Source organism: Camellia sinensis, chromosome 14 (assembly GCF_055761805.1).
Source record: "Camellia sinensis isolate YWXY chromosome 14, ASM5576180v1, whole genome shotgun sequence".
NCBI classification, from domain to species: domain Eukaryota; kingdom Viridiplantae; phylum Streptophyta; class Magnoliopsida; order Ericales; family Theaceae; genus Camellia; species Camellia sinensis.
In genome coordinates, this window is record NC_138974.1 from 13,924,719 (window position 1) to 13,945,639 (window position 20,921).

The window sequence follows — 20,921 nt, forward strand, 5'->3', positions numbered from 1 at the left end:
TATATATATATATTTTGTAATAAATTAAAAAGCCTGTTTACAAGTCCCTTTCCAAAACAATCCTATATTAACCACGATGAGGATTAAGTTTCTTTTAAATTCAAATATAAGTTTGACAGAATTGGAGTAATCTATGGAATTCATTAAGAGTCCTGTTTTAATTATTCAAATCGTTCATTTTGTATGACTGTTAGTGCACATCATCTATAACAAAAAAAAAAAGAGACAAATTTCACTTCATCATTTGTACTTTTGCCCATATGCAGATTATCCCAATGTATTTAGAAATAACCACATAACCCTTATGGTTATGAACTGAAGTGTACTATTAGATTTTCTTTAATAGCAAGAGTAAAACATATGCCAGATTTAAATGGGTAACATGTTCATTTTCAAATTTCAAGGAGATAAATTGCACATAGAATAAAATACATAGGTAAAATGCATTTTTCATCACAGACAAATGGCAAAAATATGCCATATTTCATGCACTTAGATGACTTATATATAAGGATATGTTAGTCTTTTTCATTAAAGTTCTGTTTGTTTCAATGTAAAATATTGGGGGTTGCTAATTACATATACCTTAATTCTTTCGACTCCCTATTTTTCATTTTTTTTAATTCCAATTTTATCCAAAGATAAAATTTTATTTCTACCCTCATCTTTAACCCTCTAACTAGGAAAGTAAAAATGGCCCGCGGCTCGTAGGTGGCCCGAAGCCCGCCCGTCACCCTTGGTAGGCCCAACCCGTTTAGGCTCATTTGGGGCCAAGCCTAGCCCGAGCACTTGGGCCTGGGCCTGGGCCTAGGCCTGGGCCTAGGCCATGGCCATCATTTTGAGGTCCGGCCCCGCCCGAGGCTCAATGTCTTTTTTAATGAAAAATAATAAAATTTTAGTAGAAAAAATTAAAAAAAAATCAAAAAAAATGGTCAAGCCTGCCCAAGCTCGGCCCAAGCCTGAGGCCAAGCCAAGGCCCACCGGCTCGCTCAAGGTCTAAATACCCTTTGGCCTAGGGCTCAGACTGGGCCTAATTTTTTGGCCCAGGCTGGCCTGAATTTTGGCAGGAGCCCATGAGACCCGACATGGGATGGACCAGGCCTGGCCAGATTTACACTCCTACCTCTAATCTTAATTTCCCAAACCTTAACCCTAATTCCATCACATCCACCTTCCTCGCCACCACCGCCGGTTGTTTAACTACTGCCATTGTTGTAGCATCGCCATCACCCCCCAACCACCGCCATCATTGCATCACTCTCTCTCTTCCTCCTCCTTATTCTTTTCACCATCGCGGCATTGCCATCATCACCATCGGTCACACATTTTTATTCTTCCTCTTCTCATTTTTCTTTCTTTCTCATCTTCTTCTCATCTTCTCTCGAAACACTAACCCTAATTTTATCACCGCCCACAACCACCACCATCGACCACACCTTTCTTCACCCTCACCACTAGTCGCATATCCTTTTCGCAAGTTCTTTGTGAAACCTTAGTCGCCAAACCCTAGTGAGACAGAAAGATCGAGCACCCGCGCGCGCGCGAGCTCACAAGAGAGAGAGAGAGAGCGATGCGACGTAAAGGGAGATGAGGGAAAGGGATTGGATTTCGCACTTGCGGAGGGTTTCACAACGAGAAGAATAAGAAGAAGGTTGGGTTTTGGGTTCACGATCGATGAGGGAGTTTTCGACGGGATGAGTGATAACTATGGTAGATAGTAGCGACGGAGAATGAGGCTGGGTTAGGGTTTTTACAGGTGAAAAAGAAGAATCAGCTTAGGGGTAGTTGGACTGGCAGCTGGCGAGGAAGGGGTCTGCTTGAAAAAAGAGAGAAGAGAATGAGTGGAAGATTGATAAAGTTGGGATTATGGTAGGGGTGAAAAGAAAAATAGGTAAAATGTAATTTTGGATAGAGAAGGACCAAAGAAATAGAGGGGTGTCTCTATTTATACACCACATTTTATCTCAAGGCAAACCATTACTCAAGGCACACTTTTAATTATTTTGATAGATAAATATTTTGCTCAATACACACCACAATCTTTCATCTTTACCCTTTCTCACACACCACACCCACAATCTACCCACAATCTTCCATCTTTACCCTCACTCTGGTGAGGAATTTGACAGAGATGAGGAAAGCGATGTCGGTGAGGAATCAGGCGAAGAATTCGAAGCCTAATGATCAGCCTCGGTGGCCTGGGAGATCACGGGAAGTGAATTTTCTAGCAAGGAGTTTGGATTGTACTGTTGAGAAGAAAAAATTGGGTGGATCTGGAGGTGTAGTTAGGGCATTGCAACAATCCATGATTATCGAGAGCACCAAAACTTCATTTAGTGGCAATACAGAATCGAACTAAGTGCAGTTGTTTGATTGTTTTTAACCAACGAATAGTGTTTGTTTGATACTTAAAAACCGAATATTTGGAGAAAGTTTGACACTATGAAACTGAACATGTACAATTTGTTCGTTTGTAGGTAGTCGAACATTAATTTATTATTCGACTCTAGATAACCGAACTAATACAAATGGTTTACTACTTAGCAAATAAACCAAAACGAAAAAAAAAAAAAAACCCTTTCCTTGCTCCATTGTTCCGAATGAGTATTGCCAAATGAATATCCAATCAAAATCTTAAATAATACGTATATTTTTGGTTATTTCTTTAAAGGTTTTTAGTTTTTGTATTAGGGTTTTTGGATTATTGAGAGACAAGATACGTAAGTAACACATTTGAGATTGTTGATGTGTATTGTATTTATTATTGTCCTTTATGATAGTTATACAAATAGTGTGTATCATAGATTGTCCTTTATAGTCATTTTACCTAAAGTTAAAAATGTAATAAAAAATAAACTAATTAATGGCGTTTCTTAAGACAAAATATGGTGTGTTTCCAGGAGGAAAGTCTATCTTGTAAATTGGTAGCAGGTCTGTAAAAGTAAGAAGCATAGGGGTTTAGGTATTAGACAAGCCAGAGTCCAGAACTTTGCCCTTATTTCTAAGCTTGGTTGGAAAATTGCCACTAACTCTGAAGAGCTGTGGTGTGAAGTTCTCAAAACTAAGTACCTCAAAACCCATTCTCTGTCCAATTGGCCCACTAGGAGACAAGCCTCACATACTTGGAAAAGCATTATAAAAAACAGAGATGTCTTAGATAGAAATATTAAATAGGATGTTGGGACAGGGGAACATGTATCTCTTTGGACTGACTGGTGGTGTGGTGAACAACCATTATGCATGACAACCTAGGGAATTCACACTGGTGACCTAACCAAAGTAAGTTCCATTCTTGATGACGATAGTAACTGGGACCTCACTTCTATTCATAACCTGTTACCACAACAGACCATAGATACCATTCTTAGAATCTATAGACCCAGGTATGTTATATATAATGACACCCCTCATTGGAAAAGTTCCCCCACTGGTAAGTACTCTACTGCAGCAGCCTATCAAGCTTTATCTAACCAAGAAACAGATGGAGTTAACTGGCAAAGGATTTGGAAATTAAAGGTTCCTCATAAACTGAGAACATTTCTCTGGCTTGTCATGTATGAAAGACTTTTAACTAATCATATGAGGCTCATAAGGAATATGTCAGACACAGATATCTGCCCCTGATGCCATTCATTCAGAGAAGACATGCAACATCTTTTCAAAAGCTGCACTAAAACTCAGGCAATTTGGTTGATTCTGAAGAATTCTACTTGGTGGCAACACAATAACAATGCCATCTTTCAAGATTGGATTAAAACCAATATCCATAGCAAGGACCAAGTCAATAATGTTCACTGGTTTACAGTTTTTTTGACAGCTCTATGGATCATCTGGAAAGAGAGAAACAAAGAAGTGTTCGATAATTTCACACAACCTCCTCACACCAGTGTTAACTCTATACTACAAAAGGCTATGGAAACTCAAGAGGCTTTCCAAGCTATCCTCCACCCAAATTTTAAAGATCCTAAACTAATGCTCTGGTCTTGTTTTATTGCAGGTTAGCTTAAGCTCAACACGGATGGATGTTCCAAGGGTGATCCTGGTCAATCTGGATTTGGAGGGTTGCTCAGAGACGAAGTAGGTACCTGGGTTTGGGGATATTATGGCTACTTAGGTAACTGTACAAGCCTAGAAGCTGAGTTGTAGGGCATATACAGAGGTCTCACCCTAATCATGCAGAAAGGAATGGCCAACATCCAAATCGAAATTGATTCTCAGCTGGCTATGGAACTCATTAAAGACGGAGCTGCTACAAATTCTCCATATCGGGCACTCATTGAAGATGCCAACTTCATCCTCCGAAGATGTCAATGCACTATTGCCACAATTCCCAGGGAAGCAAATCACACTGCAGATGCTATGGCAAATCTAGGAGTAAATCAACAGGAGCACCTCCTTTTCCTAGAATACCCACCCAGTTCTATTTCCTCTTTGTTAGCTACTGACAGGATCAATGTTGGTTTAAGAAGGGATTCTAATATCCCATGACTTTAACCTTGTAATCTGTTTTATCTCTTTAGTTGAATCAAAAAAAGAAAAAAAAGAAATAGAGGGCTCAAAGAAAAAAAGTAGGGACATTTAACAGCTTTCAAAATGTTTTAACCAAAAATATTTTATCCAATTTACAATGTTTGGTTGAACAAAATCCATGTACAAAAATATTTTCCACCGAAGAAGTATAAAACGACTTCGTAAGTCAATTGTTGGTTGTTCAGGTTGGAAAGTTCAAGAGCAGAGAGACTCATGTTACCTTGTCTCAAGATGTTGAGATTTGATTTGAATTTTTTTTTTTTTGAATACCAACCAAATATCTGAAAATAAAATAGATGACTATTTTTTTCATAAAATCCTTTTACATAAAAAATATTTTTTTTTGTAAAACATTTTATGTCAAAACAAACAAAACCTGAATCATTAACAGGCCCACTGATACATTTCAGTCCACAAAGTACAAGAAAATTACGTGGTTATTTCCAAATGAGAGAGGCGTGATCCAAATAAGGTCAAGCCATAAGGAATAAAGTTAAATTTACTCACAAAAAAAAAAAAAAGATCAATCCAATAATCATAACTTTTTTGTTTTATCGCGTTTGTTTATGAAAAAATAAACGATAAATATGTTTCTAAAAATAAGATAGATAGTTGTCCGAGTGGTCTATATAGTTATTTCTTGAGATAGTGAAAATGTCAGAAATTTAAGATTTGAATCGATAGAGTGATTACGGTTATTTCTTTAAAATTTAAACTTGTTAATCATTTATCGTTTGCAAAAATAAAAAATAAATAAAAAAATTATCTATTCATTTGAACACCCTTTTCAAAGATGAAATAGACATAATCGTAATAATTTAAAGAATAAAAGTGAAATTAATCCATGTACAACTAAATGAGAATTGCTTAGCTCCATACCTCTATACCCCATATTCTTCCGAATTTTATTTCGTGGATCTTATCCTGAAATTAAAACAATAATCTAAATTATTCATTTCGGACATCTCGTATTGAATACTATTTGTATACAAAATAAATTTTATTAGATATTGACGGATAAATGAATAAATTACATTTTATTTTATAAAATAAACAGATTAAGGTTTAAATTCATAGTTGCTATCTATTTTTAAAAAACCAAAATACTGCAAATTTTTTTTTTCTTTGGTGCGTGTGTTAAGGCCTATTTTATCAACTAAGGGTTCGTTTGGAACGTAGATTGACTTTTTAATTTTTGGCCTATTTTAGTCTGGGACCTTTGGGATAGACTTTTTAATTTTTTTGATTTTTATGAGAGAAAAAATAAAATAATTATGATTTAGATGTGACATTTTATTTTATTAGATTAAAAAATTTATTTTATCTTTTTGTGACTATTTTAACAAAAAAATCCCCGTTTAACTTATGCCAAATGAGGGTTAAGTTAAAAATCAACTTTTTGGTTTTTTAAGTTTTTAAAATAATATCATTTATTTTTATTTTTTTACATATTTTTTTTTAAAAATTTAAAAATATTAAAAATTTAATTTTTAACCAAAAATATAAGTGATATTTAATGAAACGGTGGTGTTATATGCACTAATTAATGTATATATTAGTGTGCCAATTAGTGTTATATCATTATTATTGACCCATCTATTATACAAATTATAAAGAATAATGCTATATGTACTAATTATTGTATCAATTGATGACGTGACATAATTTAAGAGGTTTTTGATACTTGTAATGTAATTAATGAGCAGAGTCAATAATAATGTCATGACTAGTATTGACACATTAGTTAGTACACTAATTAATGTATGTAACACCAACAAATTATAAATACCTAAATTTTTTAAAATGACTCACATTATCATTGATTAGTATGGTAGTTAATACATATAATATTATTCGTAATAAAATTATATTTTTACATGAACCAGTTTATTATTGTATACGGGATTAATGAGTCCAATCATTACCGACGAAATAGAGTATCTAGGGTGTGGTATTGATGAGAGTGATATGGAGGAAGCCATTTATTGGATTCCTAAAATTTATTACTAATATATTTTCCAATTTTATACGTATAAAATGTCTACAGGAAAGCCACGTGTTGAGACAGTAGTGTTGGAAGACCGACTGTGTCTCTGTGGGCTCAGTCATCGCCAAAAAAGTAAAAAGAGATGAAGAAGACCAAGAAAAACCATTGAGAAAAGTCCACAACTCTCTCTCATATCTTCTTCATCGTTAGGGCTTTCTCAGCCACCTCCTCCTATCATCTATCTCGCCACTGATTACTCTCTCTCTCTCTCTCTCTCTTTCTCTCTCTCTCTCTCTGATCCTACCTCTGATCTGTCCGATTAGCGTAAGATCGCCTTTCAATTTTTCTTCAAGTTGATTTCTTCAAGTCTTTAATTTTACCATTAAAGTTGAAACCTTTGTATATGGGTTTGTGTTTGTTTCTGTGATATGTGTTTAATTTCTCTGAAAATGGGCTGATTTTGAGGGATTTGTTTAATTTAGGTTACTGATTAGGACTTAAGGGGATGGTTGTTTGATTTTTTATACTTCGCTTAAATTTGGGTTTCTATGACTGGGTCTGAAAATTCTAGTACTTTTCACAAGTAAACTTTGTTTTTGGCTCTTTAATGTTATTTGAAAATGAGCTGATATAGGGGATATATATATTTTTTTTTTGGGGGGGGGGGGGGGGGGGGGGGGGCGGGGTGGGGGGTGGGGGTTCCTTCTTCTGAATTATGTCTTGATATTGTAATTATACGGTTAATTTTGGTGTAATTATGAGAAAATTTGCCTCCTTTAATAGTGGGTATCAATTGGATTCTACCTACGTTCCAGAATTAAAATCTTATTCATTTGTTTAATGTCTTGAAGTGTGAACTGATTTTGTGGTTTTCAATGCTATATATATGGTCTAGGCCTCAATTTATTGAGTTTATTGATTTTTTTTTTCCCTTGAAAAGTGAGCTAATTTTCTGAATTGCGCATATCTGTTGCTCAATTGATATTGGTAATTCGTGTGTTAAGTGGTGTGATTGTGTGAAATTTTGCATGTGAACAGCTTGATAAACATGTTGGAACTAAGGGTTCTTATGGGGGTAGGCATGAAGACAAAGGTTTTGGCCTGTTCGTTTACTGGGCCCACTAAAGGTGAACAGTAATTAAGGGCTGATATGGCTGATTTGGTGTAGTTTTTGTATGTTATGGTTGAATGGTAGGAGGAGTAATAGGTTAGCCTTGTAAAACATAGTTTAAAGGCGGGAAAAGTGATGAATCATATATGGTTCAGGGGTTCTATAGGCTAATAAAGTGCAAAAAGGAAAAGAAAAGAAGCAAGTAGAAGTAAAAATCTAGGCATCACTCCCGGATCCATCATAGACATCACACACCTTCCTAACAACTGGGTGACATGAATTGAGGGTATGAATGGCATCCCAAGCCCATCTTGCCTGGTTCCATATTTGGTTCACACGACTAGTATGAAATTTCATTCCTTTTACCCATTGGATGAGGGTATTGGCTGATATTTGCATTCTTATTTTGTGTGGATAAAAAATTGATTTTTATATTTATTGAGTCGATCACTAAATATATATATTTTTTTCAAATATTACTATGATAATAAATTAGTAATTGCAAATAATGCTATTAAAAATTTAAATTTTTGCTTCAAAGTGTCATTTATTTAAATAGCTTTGCACTTGCATCAATGGTTTGGTATTTGAGGTAGTAAAGAAGTAATTTGGAGATAACTTTCGCAAATCTAATATTAGATATTTATGGTATAATAAGATAAATTGTTGGAGTAGTGGGAGAAGAGGAGATATTCTTTGATGAATTTACATGTTGGACTGCAGTAGATTGCACATTTACTTGAATCTCTTTCATTTTTAATTTTAATTTTTTTTTTATTGTATTTGTTGACTTCTTTTTGATTTTCCCCTCTAATGACATCATTCTTGAACTCTGTTTTCATCATCTCTTCTTCCACTAATATAAAGTTTATTTCAATCATAGCTTGTTGAGTGTTTGAGGTGCTTTGGCCCCATTAGTCTGATGTTCTTCATCTTGATAATCTGTTTACTTTGGGTTGATTTTGATTATTGTCATTCAGTTGCAAATCCTAGCTCAAACGATGCTGAACTGTTACATTGAATGATTTTTTGGGATCACCATTTGTTATAGTATTGGAGCTGGTTGGACAAAAGCAACTTTTATGCAAGTTCTGTCTCTCATTAAGATGCTCGAGTGACGACATTGTCCATTCGTTGGATGATATCATGGATTATATAATCTTAGTTGCAATCCGTGTGACTAGGCAAATAGCATATCCCTTTTGTGAGAACATAGGGGCAAAGCCTTGAGCTTTGATACTATACTATGGTCGGACAACATGGTAGTTGGTTTTGTGGGACTGATTTTCGTTAGTTTTAGTTGCTGAGGTTAATAATAAAATTGGGTATTTAGGGTTAGCATGGGGGTAACAGAAGGGTAGACATTGGGGTTATAATTAGGCAAGACTTATGAACTGTAAACAGGGTTAAATTGGTTTACTTTTGCGTGCAAATCATAAGCTAGGCTTGTGAGATGGGGTTTGAAGGTAGGGCAAGCGATGAATAAGGCATGATTATGCATGGTTTCGAAAATTCTCAAAATTTATTGTACTTGGGCTTTGTATGAAGGGTTAATTACCACTGTAGGTCCTATTACATGGACTTCTTTACTCACTAGTCTTGAGTATTTTTTTAAAATTTTAGTTGCCCCTTGTTTTGACAATGAGAAAATTTTGAGACTTTCTAGATGTGTGGTGTTTGTGGAATGATTATTTGGTATTGGTGATTATACTGATAAATTTATCAAAATGATAAATGATTGGGATATTTTGGCTTTTGTTTATGAATTTTGATTTATTTGTGTTAGTTTCTATTGAAATATGATTTGGGAAGTGTAAGTAATTGAATTGTTTTTAAAAAAATAAAATAAAATCACAATGATAAATTTATCACTGAAAATTGGAGTAGAACGTTTTGGTAAATAAGTCCGGTCCACAAGACCTACTCGTAACTACTCCTTGTATGAACTATATCAGTATTATCAGACCCATGTACTACCATTTGAAGCTTTGTACTTTTGTACATTGCTCCGCAAAACCATTGTTGCCAATATCCTTCTATTGTTGTACATATGATTATTTGGAAGTGTGAGTTGCTTGGGATCATTTAAAAGTTTTCTGTAGTAAACTTTGTGTTCTTCTTGAAGGTTGGAAAGATGGAAGAGGGCATAAAGTCTGATAACCATTTAACATCGGCTGCGGCCTTTGTGGAAGGGGGGATTCAAGAAGCTTGTGATGATGCTTGTAGCATATGCCTTGAAGCATTTTGTGAAAGTGATCCTTCAACGGTATATATGTTGGAGATTATATCTCTTTATCATCAGTTGAGTAAGGCTTTCCCCAAAACTAACTGTATCTTTCTCTTACAGGTGACTGGTTGCAAGCATGAGTTTCATCTTCAATGCATTCTTGAATGGTAGTCTTATTTAATTACGGTCTGAGTAATATCTGCATCCAACTTATTTTGTTATAGTAAACTTTTTATTGTAAAGATAGATGGTCAACCATCTGGACTGAAGTGAGACTATCTAATTGGTTTTGTAGCATTACTAGGAAACTAAAATATGGAGTGGTATGGTAAGCTAACACAAGGATTCCACCTAGAGCGAAGTAACAAAGATAATATGACCTATATTAATATTTCCAATGATGAAGTGACCCAGGGCAGACAATTTTTTTCTTCTTCTTATCTTTCTTAGCAATGTAAATAGGTTTTGGATAATAGCAAGCACATATGTCATTCCAACAAATGTTTGATATGCAAATATTTAATAGGATTGTACTATATGGATATTTGTGTTTTAAGCACAAGAAATATGGAATTTATTATTCGTTTTACAAGACATGAAGATTGTAAACTTAATTTTGTTGTGGAATTGTGATGCATGTAGTATTTTATTATGACGTTCCATTGAAGAAAGACAGGGAGATGGACATCATTGCATAGGGGACCATGACAAGGCACTGGCATATGTATTTATCTATTAAAGAATATGAACAAGATGGTGTTACATTATAAAACAATCTAAGAAAGTGGATTGGAATGATAAAACAAACTAATAGTTTGTTTGTTTGTGTTTTTTGTTTATATCAACATATGGTGCAAAATATAAATATCTACAATGCCCTGAATATTTTCTAGAAAAGGAAAAAGCATCTTGGACATATTGAGTTGTTCCTATTTTCTTACATGGCATTTTAGAATTCCAATGAGAGTGTTTTGTGAGGTTTTTATTCTGCTTCATTGGTTTTAGAATTAAGACCTATATTGTGTTGGTATTCATCACTTAGTGTCCCTCCTCATTTTCTTCTTTTTCCCATGTTGTTTGGTGTTTGGAATTCACATGTTTTCTTTTCTTAATTCGTTGGATAAGCAGGGATTTTTCCCTAGAGAATTGTGGAAAATTTCCCTGTTCTTTATGATAAAGTTGGTCAAGAGGAGGGGGGTTGATTAAAATTTTCTTAATAAGCAACAACCAGATATGGTTCTATTTCAAGAGTCAAAATTAATAAGTGTGATAGTCGCTTGATTAGAGGTATTCGGGGACATAGGTTGAGAAAATGGGATATGTTGCGATTGTGTGGCACTTCAGGAGATATTTTGATTATTTGGGATGAGAGAGTTGCTTGTGATTGTTAGATTGTTTCAGGGGAGTTTTCATTGTCAATTGGATTTAGGAATTCTGATAATTGTGAGTGGTGGTTGATCGGCGTTTATGGGTCTAATAGACCTAATATAAGGGTGGAGTGGTGGGATGAGTTGGTTGGGCTCTTTGGGCTGTGTTTCCCAATTGGTTTTTTTTTTTTTGGGGGGGGGGGGGGGTGGGGGGATGGGTTGGGCTCTTTGGGCTGTGTTTCCCAATTGGTTTTTTTTTTTTTTGGCGGGGGGGGGGGGGGGGGTGGTTTAAGCTTTTTGTTCATGAGAAGTTTAATACAACTATGGTAACTAGGGTTATGAGGGATTTTGATGCTTTTATAAGGGAATGTGACTGGATTGATTTCTAATGCTCGTTTTGCATGGTCTAATCTCTAGTCTAATTTGGTGGGCTATAGGTTAAAATAGATTTTTGTTTTCTTTGGGATGGGATATGAGGTTTCAAATATTAGACGAGAGGTGCTTCCAAGAGTTGTATTGGATCACTATCGTGTGTTGGTATTGAGCTCCCCTTTTAAGGGGGGTCCTTCAGTTGTTAGGTTTGAGAATATGTAGGTAGAACATCAATCACTTAAGAAGTTTTTCGAAGAGTGGTGGAGTACAAGTAGGAGTACATGTCATGGATGGGAGGATTTTAAGTTTACAAGGAAATTGAAAATGACTTTAAGGAAAAATTGAGGGTTTAGAGTAGGGAGATATTTGAAAAACTTGAATGGGACAAAGAATGAAATCATTAGAAGAATTGAGGAGTTGGATCAAATTGAGCCTAGGGACAATCTTGATGAGACTTTGAGGTAAACAATAATTGAGTTTGAAACAAATATGGAAGAGATTATATTTAGTGAACATATTTTTTGGGATCCAAAGGCTAAATGAAATGGGTAGAGCAGAGTGATAATAACTCCAAGTTATTTCATAGGGTAGTCGATGGGAAGAGGAAAAAGTTCATCAGACAAAAAAAGAACAAAGAAAAAAGAATGGAGGTAGCTAATGGGTTGTTTGTGGATACATAAGACCAAATAGCTAATGAATTTTTTACTTTTTATTCGACTCTATATTTGAATGGGGAAATTGAGAGGTCAGGTATTGATGGTTTGGATTGGGCTTCAATTGATGAGAATAAATCTAGATGGATGGAAATGCCTTTTAATGAATTTGAAATTAGAGTCATTTTTTTATTACAGGAGAGGTAAATCCCTAGATCTATATGGGTTCTCAATGGTGTTTTTTCAATATTGTTGGGATGTTGTGAAAGGGGATTTGATGAGAGTTTTCACGGAGTTTTTTGAGAATGGAGTGGTGAATGCGTGTACAAATGAATCTTTCATTTGTTTGAATCCTAAAAAAGAGGAGTCTGTGAAGATTGATGATTTCAAACCCATTAGCTTGGTCATATCCTTATACAAAATTTGGGAAAAGTGTTATTAAAAAAAGTTTTAAGGCAGCTTTGGGGGAACCATATTTTTGGCTCAAGAAGCTTTTGTGAAGGGGTTGTCAGATTAGATGTAGTGTTGGTTGTAAATGAGGCAGTTGAAGAATGTAAAGGATTAAATAAGGATGGCTTGATTTTTAGTGTAAATTTTGAGAAATCTTATGGTCATGTCTACTAGTAGTTATTGAATTTTGTGATGCATAGAAAGGGATTTGGGGAAAGATGGAGGAAATGGATATGAGGGTGTTTATCTTCTTTCAATATGTCCGTCATAGTAAATGGTAAGGCAGTGAATAGTTGTAAGGCTTCTAGGGAGGGTTCTTAGACAAGGTGATCCGTTGTCCCCTTTTCTTTTCACTTTGGTGGCAGTTGTCTTGGGTTGGTTGGTTGATAGAGTGGTTGCTTTAGTTGATTTTTTTTTTAATATTATCAGAAGGGATAAGGTTTCTGTCCCACTTGTAGTATGCAGATGATACTATTTTTTTTTCTCTTTTGGGGAAGATTCTAAGGTAGTTAATTTGCTTTCACTATTTAGAATATTTGAGCTTGTTTCAGATCTTAAAGTTGGAGAAGTTTGGTAAGAGGTTGGAATAGAGCCTTGTTTTCTAGAGGAGGTAGGTTCACTTTGGTGCAGTCTATATTGGGTAGTATCCCCATCTCTTACTTGTCTTTATTTAAGATTCTGGCTGGGGTTGCAAATATAATTGAAAAAATGATGAGGGACTTTCTTTGGGAAGGATAGGGTGAAAGGAAAAAAAGATCATTTGGTGAACTGGTGAAATAGTTTCTTTTCACGAAGAGAAAGGGGGACTTGCCATTGAAAACATTGTGGCAAGGAACATTGCTTTACTAGGAAAGTGGTTATGGAGATCTCTTTTTGAGTGCAATTCATTATGGATTTCATTATTGAGAGTAAATATGAGGTTCAAGCTAAATGGTAGGGATTCTTTTATGGTTAATAGAGGTAACTGTAGATTTCCATGGAAATCCATATGTAAAATCTTTTCTATTTTTTCTAGGTTCATAGAAGTGAAAGTGGATAATGGTGATAATGCTCAATTTCGGGAGGATGTTTGGGTGGATGATTCTTCGTTTGGTGTGTTGTTTCTACACTTGTATCGACTGGCTTGCTCCCATTCTGTTTCCATTTCATCTATGGCTCATTCTTATTTGGCTTCCATTTCATGGGATTTCAATTTCTGTAAAAATCCCAATGATTGGGAAACTCTGAGTTGTTGTCTCTGTTGGCCATGCTTTGGTGATTTTTCCTTGAGAACAAATGTTAGTGATAAATGGGTGTGGTCTCTTAATTCTTCTGGGATCTTTTCATGAATGTCTTTTTTTGACAAAATTATTGATAATTCCATTGGTCGTCATCTCTTTCAATATAGAAGAAGTCGGAAAGCTGTTGTCTCTCTTAAATATCATGACTAATGACATTTTTCAAAAAAGGAATCCTAATCACAATCTTTATTCTCAATGGTGCATCATGTGTAAGAGGAATGAGAAATCTTTGGATCATTTATTCTTGCATTGCCCTTTGGTCTTGGTCTCATGGAATCGCTTTTTTTATTGGTGGATATTTTTTAGGTGGCTTTGACTATTTGTGGAATTGTGTAACATTCTCATTTTTTTTGGGTTATGTGGTTGTAACAAAATGCTAAGATTTTTTAGGATAAGTTTGAGGACATTGAGTCGCTATGGGATGGAGTGTGCCATTTGGCATCTTTTTGGGCTTCCATTTCTTCTCCGTTGAAAGGGATTCCGTTTATTTTTTTGATTTTTTTATCTCTAGAGATTGGTGGCTTGTGTGCGATTTGTAGTTTTTCTTCTTTTTTAATAAAATGCCTTTTTGTTGCCGATAAAAAAAGAAAAGAAAAAAAGAGTTGGTCAAAAAAATAAATCTCTTGCTTGTAGTTAATTTTTGAAAATATCATATATTTGATCATTAATCTGTTATTTGTTTCTGTCTTCAACAACATTGAGGTTAGCAGTTAAATGAATTTCATATGGTTATTGTTTTCATTGTTTGCCTTTATGCATCAGGTAAATCTCTTACTTAAGAACTAGTGTATTTTTAAAAACTTTCTGGTTTAAGTTAAACATGTTTCTTATTGTTATTTGGTTTCGTGATCCTTGTTCCGATTGATGGGATTCCTCTCAAACTTGTTAGTGTGTGCATCTTGCCCTCCCCAGACATCACTTGACTGGGAACCTGAGACTCAGGCATTGATTCCCTCTTTTTGGTTTTAGTAATACTCAGGCTGCATAGGACCTAATTATTGCTGCTTCAATTATTTTTGGTTGGTACGAGAGAATTTGGTTGAATAGTGATGGCTGTCCAGTATTAATGTGATTAATGTTGTAGGTGTCAGAGAAGCTCCCAGTGCCCAATGTGTTGCCAATCCATCAGCCTGAAGGATCCCAGCAGGTTAGTTTCTCTTACTCGATCCTTTTTCATGATTTATTTGTGTTGCTTGATACTTGATTTGATGGATTTGTTAATGTGCATGTATTGTCAGCCAGGAATTGCTTGACGCAATAGAACAGGAAAAGAGTATTAGAATGAATCCACCTAGAAATACCACGATATTTCATCATCCAACCCTGGGGGATTTCGAATTACAGCATGTTCGTAATCTTTTATGCTAGTTGGAAGTTTTCCATCTTCTTCTTTCTCATGAACATATGACATGGTGAATGTATCGGAATGATTAATTTAATCCAACTTTCTCTGCCAATACAGTTACCAGTTAGTGCAACCGATGCTGAACTCGAAGAGCGTATTATTCAGCACTTGGCTGCTGCTGCTGCAATGGGGAGGGCACGCCATATTGCCCGGAGGGAAGGTCAGAGGGGTAGATCATCTGCTCAGGGTCGTCCACATTTTCTTGTGTTCTCTACTCATCCCAATGCACCTCCCGTTGCTTCTGTGTCTTCTTCTCAAACTCACAGAGGTGAGGGTGAACCAGTTCCTCCGGTCACAGTAGCTGGGCCGGCTTCTCTTATAACTGTGGGAGAAGACTCTACACAACTGGTTTCTCAACCTTCTAGTCAAGCTGATCAGGTTTCTGAGGCATCTGGATCAAGTGTTCTTGTTGCGACTCATAATGGAACGTCCTCAAACAATCAGTATGTTCGATTCTTGAATTTGATCTTAAAGTGATTCTCGTAGTTAATTAACTTCACAAAAGCAGTTTTGGCAATAAAACACAGGGGTTTCCTCCCTTGGCCCATAACTCTTGCCCTTTTTTGTCTTTCAATATTTTTTTCTTCATATATTTACAGTTCATGATGTAATTGTTGTCATGTAGGAGGTCTCCTCCTCAATCGTCCCCAGCTGGTCAGGATAGAGCAGGACCATCCGAGTTCCAATCATTTTCAGAATCTCTTAAGTCTCGGTTGAATGCAATGTCAATGAGGTACATGGAAAACATGCTATATACTGTAGGTTGGTTATTAAATTGTTGAGTTCTTGTTTTCATTTATTTGTTTTTTTCTCCTTCTTTAAGATACAAAGAGTCAATTACAAAGAGCACAAGGGGTTGGAAGGAGAGATTGTTCTCCCGCAACAATAACATGGCGGATCTTGGTTCTGAAGATAGGATGGATAACAATGCAGGAATTGCTACTGTGACACGTATGATGCAGCATCTTGAAACAAGAGACGATAACAGAACCAATACAGCTTCTGTATCAAATGTTTTGCAGGATAGCTCAGTTCCAGATCAAGGCAACCATCAGATTGCAGAGACTGGTGGTAACAATTCGTTAAATGAGGTTAACACACAAGCTTCATGTGCTACAACCTCTGCTTCAGATTAGCATACACAGCTTTCAGGGTTAAAGGTTAGTCTAGACTTGTAATTGCTACTGCAGTCTGCATCTAGGTGTGTGGATTCAAATTTTGAACTCATTCTGTTGGAATAGTATCTTATTTTTGGCCACAGAATGAGTCATGGGATTTTTCATTGTCTTTTGGAAGTCATGCTATCCTTTTATGTGCTTTCATTTCATATTTTATTATTCTTAGTTCTTAGAGCGTTGCTTGATAAAATTTGTTATTTGTTTCCTTGTTGGGTGTCGGTCACTTCTCCTATTAAGGGGATTCTTTCGTTTTTTTTATCAGTAGAGTATGGAGAGCTGCTTGTGACTTGTAATCTTCTTTTTTTGGTTCTCTTTGTGGACTTCTTGTTCTCTGTATTTTATAAATAAAAATTATTATTTTAAAGGGCACCAAGGGGGTGCAATTCCGTATACAAAAGAAATGCACCACAATCTATGTTACATGGACTCGGGTACAGGTTTTTGGGTGTGGTTGCATATCCGGAGGTCGGACTCATCAAATCTCAAATTTAAGGGTACGCGGACTCGATAATAAAGAGTCATATTTTTATATTTTTAATCTATTATATAAGATAAAATGGTATTATATGTAACATACAACGTCAAAAAAGTGTTTTATAGTAATTACACAACAAATGATACGTGTAAGATAATGTCAAATATAAATATATGAAAATGTCCAATGGAATTATGGAAAGTATCGGACATATATCACACACCCTTGTCCAAGTGCCGGGTGTCCGATACGGGAATTTGATTTATTTTGAAGAGTCCATGTAACATAGATCACAATTGTACATTAAAACCTATTTAAAGGCCAATACAAAATCAAAAAATATTGGTTTGAGGAGAACCACCACCAAAAACCAACTATATAATAAACCAAACCAAACTAAGTCTTAAGTCCTATCAAATGGGGTCGGTTGTATAAAAACCAACTATATAATAAAGACAAAAATCTCTCTAATTTAAAAATGCACTCTTCTCTACCATCAAAAGTTTTTTCTTTTACTTTCTCATCACATCAACACCAAGGTACCGAACACCATGCCTTCCTCATCTGCCTCTCTGCTTGAGTCCCCAACTGTCCAAGGTAACACCCACCCAATACCAAACAAGAGAAGGGGCAAAGACCATCACTCCCTCACCACCTTGTGATAGATGAGAAAATGACTTGCTGACACCCCATATTTTTTACACTTGGAACACCAATTCACATGCACTTGTCTTCTTTTAATCAAATTATCAATGTTGGGAATCTTGTCATGTGTCTGGCAGCAATCAAAGAAAGTCACCTTGGAAGGGGTCTTGGTACCGAAATCCATCTGTCCTAAAAAAGGAACCCCCTATGCTACAAGAGGGCGTCATTGTAAGACTTGACCATAAAATGTCTAATCCATAGGGTGGCATCTCTATCTGCACCGAGATTGGTGGCATGGCATACAATCGATCAAACAAATTCATCATTTCTTCCAATTCCCAATCATCAAGCTCCTTTCTGAAGGTAATATACCAAAATGCATCACAAGCCAATATAAGGTAATCACTAATAGCTTCCTGCCTGGGGTAAGCATCCTCTAGCTTGTCATCACCACGCCATCCATGACTCCAAAACTTTACCCACTTCACAAACTGAACGTGACTAAAGAAATAATCCCAAACATTGCGAATGCCCTTCCATAAACTTAACCCATAAGACAAGAAAATCTTGTCTGAAGTCCAATGATGTAATTTTTTATTTTCCCTCACATTTTTTTAATTATTTTATTTTGATCAGCCACAAGAAAATTATATTAATGATAAAAAAGTGCTGAAATTTTAAATTTCCTTTTCATTAATAAAATTTTATTATGCTTATAAAAATAATAATAAAAAACAAAACAAAAAACCAAAAACCGAAAACCAATGAATCAAATTTTGCCATAATTCAAAGAATTTATTTGGAGTGATAAAGTCTCAATGGTCAGGATTTTGTGCAAGTCATTGGCATCCAGAGATTGGTTAGTAATACAAAATTCAGAAGGATCCTTCTTTGTTTGATTTCATAAACTCTGGTATCTTGGTCATCGTGTTCCTTGGCAATTTGAAAAATTGTAGCGCCCACCCCCCCCCCCCCCCCCCCCCCCCCCCCCAAAGAAAAAAGAAAAGAAAAGAAAAAAAGTATCATCTTGTCAATCTATTTTAAGAACTCCAATAAGAGGAGAAAAGTAGGCAATGTTTGCAACATCTAATACTGCACTACATAAGTTGAATCTTCACGCATTTGCTTTTCATATATGTTCCTTTCACGGGTTTTTTGTTTGATAGGTGACAGTCAGTTGTTAGTTGTTGGATTAGTACCCTAGGGAGTTGAAGTCCCAACCTCACTGTTGGAAGAACCTAAGTACTGCATCCATGTCACTAGACTTTCACGTTGATGAAGGAAAACATTAATAAAAGCCCTATAGATGGAAGTGTTTCTGCCATAGAATTAGCTTTCGTTTCCAAAGAATTGGGCCTCAAACCAAAATCACTTTCATAGCTTTATATTATTTTGAAAACGCAGCAAATTTTAGATGAGGCTGTGTTAATAACCATGATGGTCTGTTAAAAGAGAAATTCAGGCTAAATAAAGGTGGGTTCTTTTGCTCTGGTGCCAAACTGATATAGGAAAACTTAGGAAACTGGGCCCAAGGCTGCCAACAATTGGAATTGTGGTTGGTGTGGGTTCTGGAGAGTTTGTAGGATTTGTAAGGAGAAGAAACAATTTAGTGTTCAGAGTGGGAAATCGTTGAAATTTGGTTTGATTTCCAAAATTCCATGTTACAAATTTTCTGATTTGGTACAATTTGAAGTCATGAGCAATGGCGAAATTAGGTTATAGAGTTCAGATTTAAGATGAATAGGTAAGGGAAGGGGTTAAAGTTGACCTAGACATGATCGGCAAGGGGCACTTTTGGGGGCATATAAGTAGTTTTTGAGAATAATAGTTGTGTGATGAGAAGAAGAAAGAAAGAAACTCTAGGAAATCCCACGTATAACTCTCTGGTCATGTTTGATTCACTTCACTATTAGTGAAGCATTAATAATCCTATCAAATTAGTGTGGTGTTAACTATCCCACCCCTACCCCATTACTAATAATCCTACAAATTTGTTGGATTAGTTATCTATTGGATTAATAATCCTAAACCAAAGTGTCAAAACAAACATAGGATAATTGGGCCCACGGATTAATAATCCCAATCCCATGCTTTAATCCCTCCAATCAAACATGCCCTCTAGGTATTATCCCCATGGTAAGGTTACACAACGCCTCAAAATATTCACACTCTAGCGAATAGCTAGATTTATATATAAATTAATAGGCTGCTGGGTTCTCCTAATTCTAGTACACCCGCTCAAAAAGAGTAGGAGACTTTTTGACTTTGATCATTAGACTCTTCCAGATGTAAACAAATGATATATAGCTGATTTTTTTGTGTTCATGTATCAATTGCATGAATTGTGTTAATCTTGTAGCTTCTTTTTTTGTCACTTTCAAAAACCCTAATCTGTCTTTATACCAATTGATTGAGCTACCATCTAGCAAGATTGGACTACTAACATCAGTAGCATAGAACACTAGTTTGCTGTCTTAGGCACCGTATTTGTTAGTTTCAATTACTTTGAATTTAATCAAACTAATTCAAGTTTACTTCATGGGTTCAGAAACTTGCTCCATTTTTATGAAGTATGTAACTGTGAACTCTCAGTTATCATCGTCACACCAATTCTTATTTGTTTTGCTGTTTCACATTCCTCACGAAAAATATATTTCTTTGATGTCAGGCAGACTATTTCTTCTTCGGCTGTATGATGCTTTGCTTCTCTTTGGATTTCGTCAGTTGCAATCCCATTTTCACACAGAAAAGAGCGTTGGTGTGGTTGTGTTCTGACATATAAGAATAAAGATATAGTAGCAAGTCGGCGAGCTCTACAGTTAGGACAAGGGAACAAATACATCACTATTGGCTGTAAATTGGTTTATATCTCATATTAATTTATCTGCGTCTTGAATGCTAGGTGGAGCATGCTTCTAAAGCTTTGAAATTATTTTTCTTCAAGCATCTAGGTGGACAAATTCCCGTTTAATTGATCGCATGAATTTTTCTGTTCCATGAAGTTTTATATTTGCATTTTTTTTTTTTTGAAGCTCATAATTTCTAGTTGAAAGCCATTTGGTGTAGGATGAAACAAATAGATCCCCCCTTATACCATCCTGCAACTTTGCCCTAGCTTCTATGGATATATCCATTTGTGGAATGGTAAATTCTTTTTGTTTGATTCATTATTGCCTGTGAATATCAGACTTGGGACCTAAGAATGTTTTCTCATCAGCTACTTACCAACTCTGGTTTCATA

At 35.6% G+C, this 20,921-nt stretch overlaps 1 protein-coding gene across 3 annotated transcripts; it reads left to right on the plus strand.

Annotated features, from left to right (window-relative positions):
- The first annotated feature begins 6,459 nt into the window (after window positions 1-6,459).
- On the plus strand, window positions 6,460-20,675 carry LOC114271619 (E3 ubiquitin-protein ligase RHF2A). 3 transcript variants are annotated; one of them, XM_082904452.1, is made up of 9 exons: window positions 6,460-6,841; window positions 9,754-9,894; window positions 9,976-10,022; window positions 15,062-15,124; window positions 15,216-15,324; window positions 15,440-15,825; window positions 16,008-16,115; window positions 16,206-16,542; window positions 20,349-20,675. In XM_082904452.1, exons 2-8 carry the CDS (start codon window positions 9,763-9,765, stop codon window positions 16,516-16,518), a joined length of 1,158 nt encoding a protein of 385 aa, XP_082760578.1. In that variant the 5' UTR covers window positions 6,460-6,841; window positions 9,754-9,762; the 3' UTR covers window positions 16,519-16,542; window positions 20,349-20,675. The 3 variants fall into 3 exon arrangements, with proteins under 3 accessions (XP_082760578.1, XP_082760579.1, XP_082760580.1); XM_082904453.1 differs by having other exon boundaries at window positions 6,653-6,841; window positions 20,353-20,675; XM_082904454.1 differs by lacking the exon at window positions 9,976-10,022 and having other exon boundaries at window positions 6,665-6,841; window positions 9,754-9,929.
- Window positions 20,676-20,921: the final 246 nt, after the last annotated feature.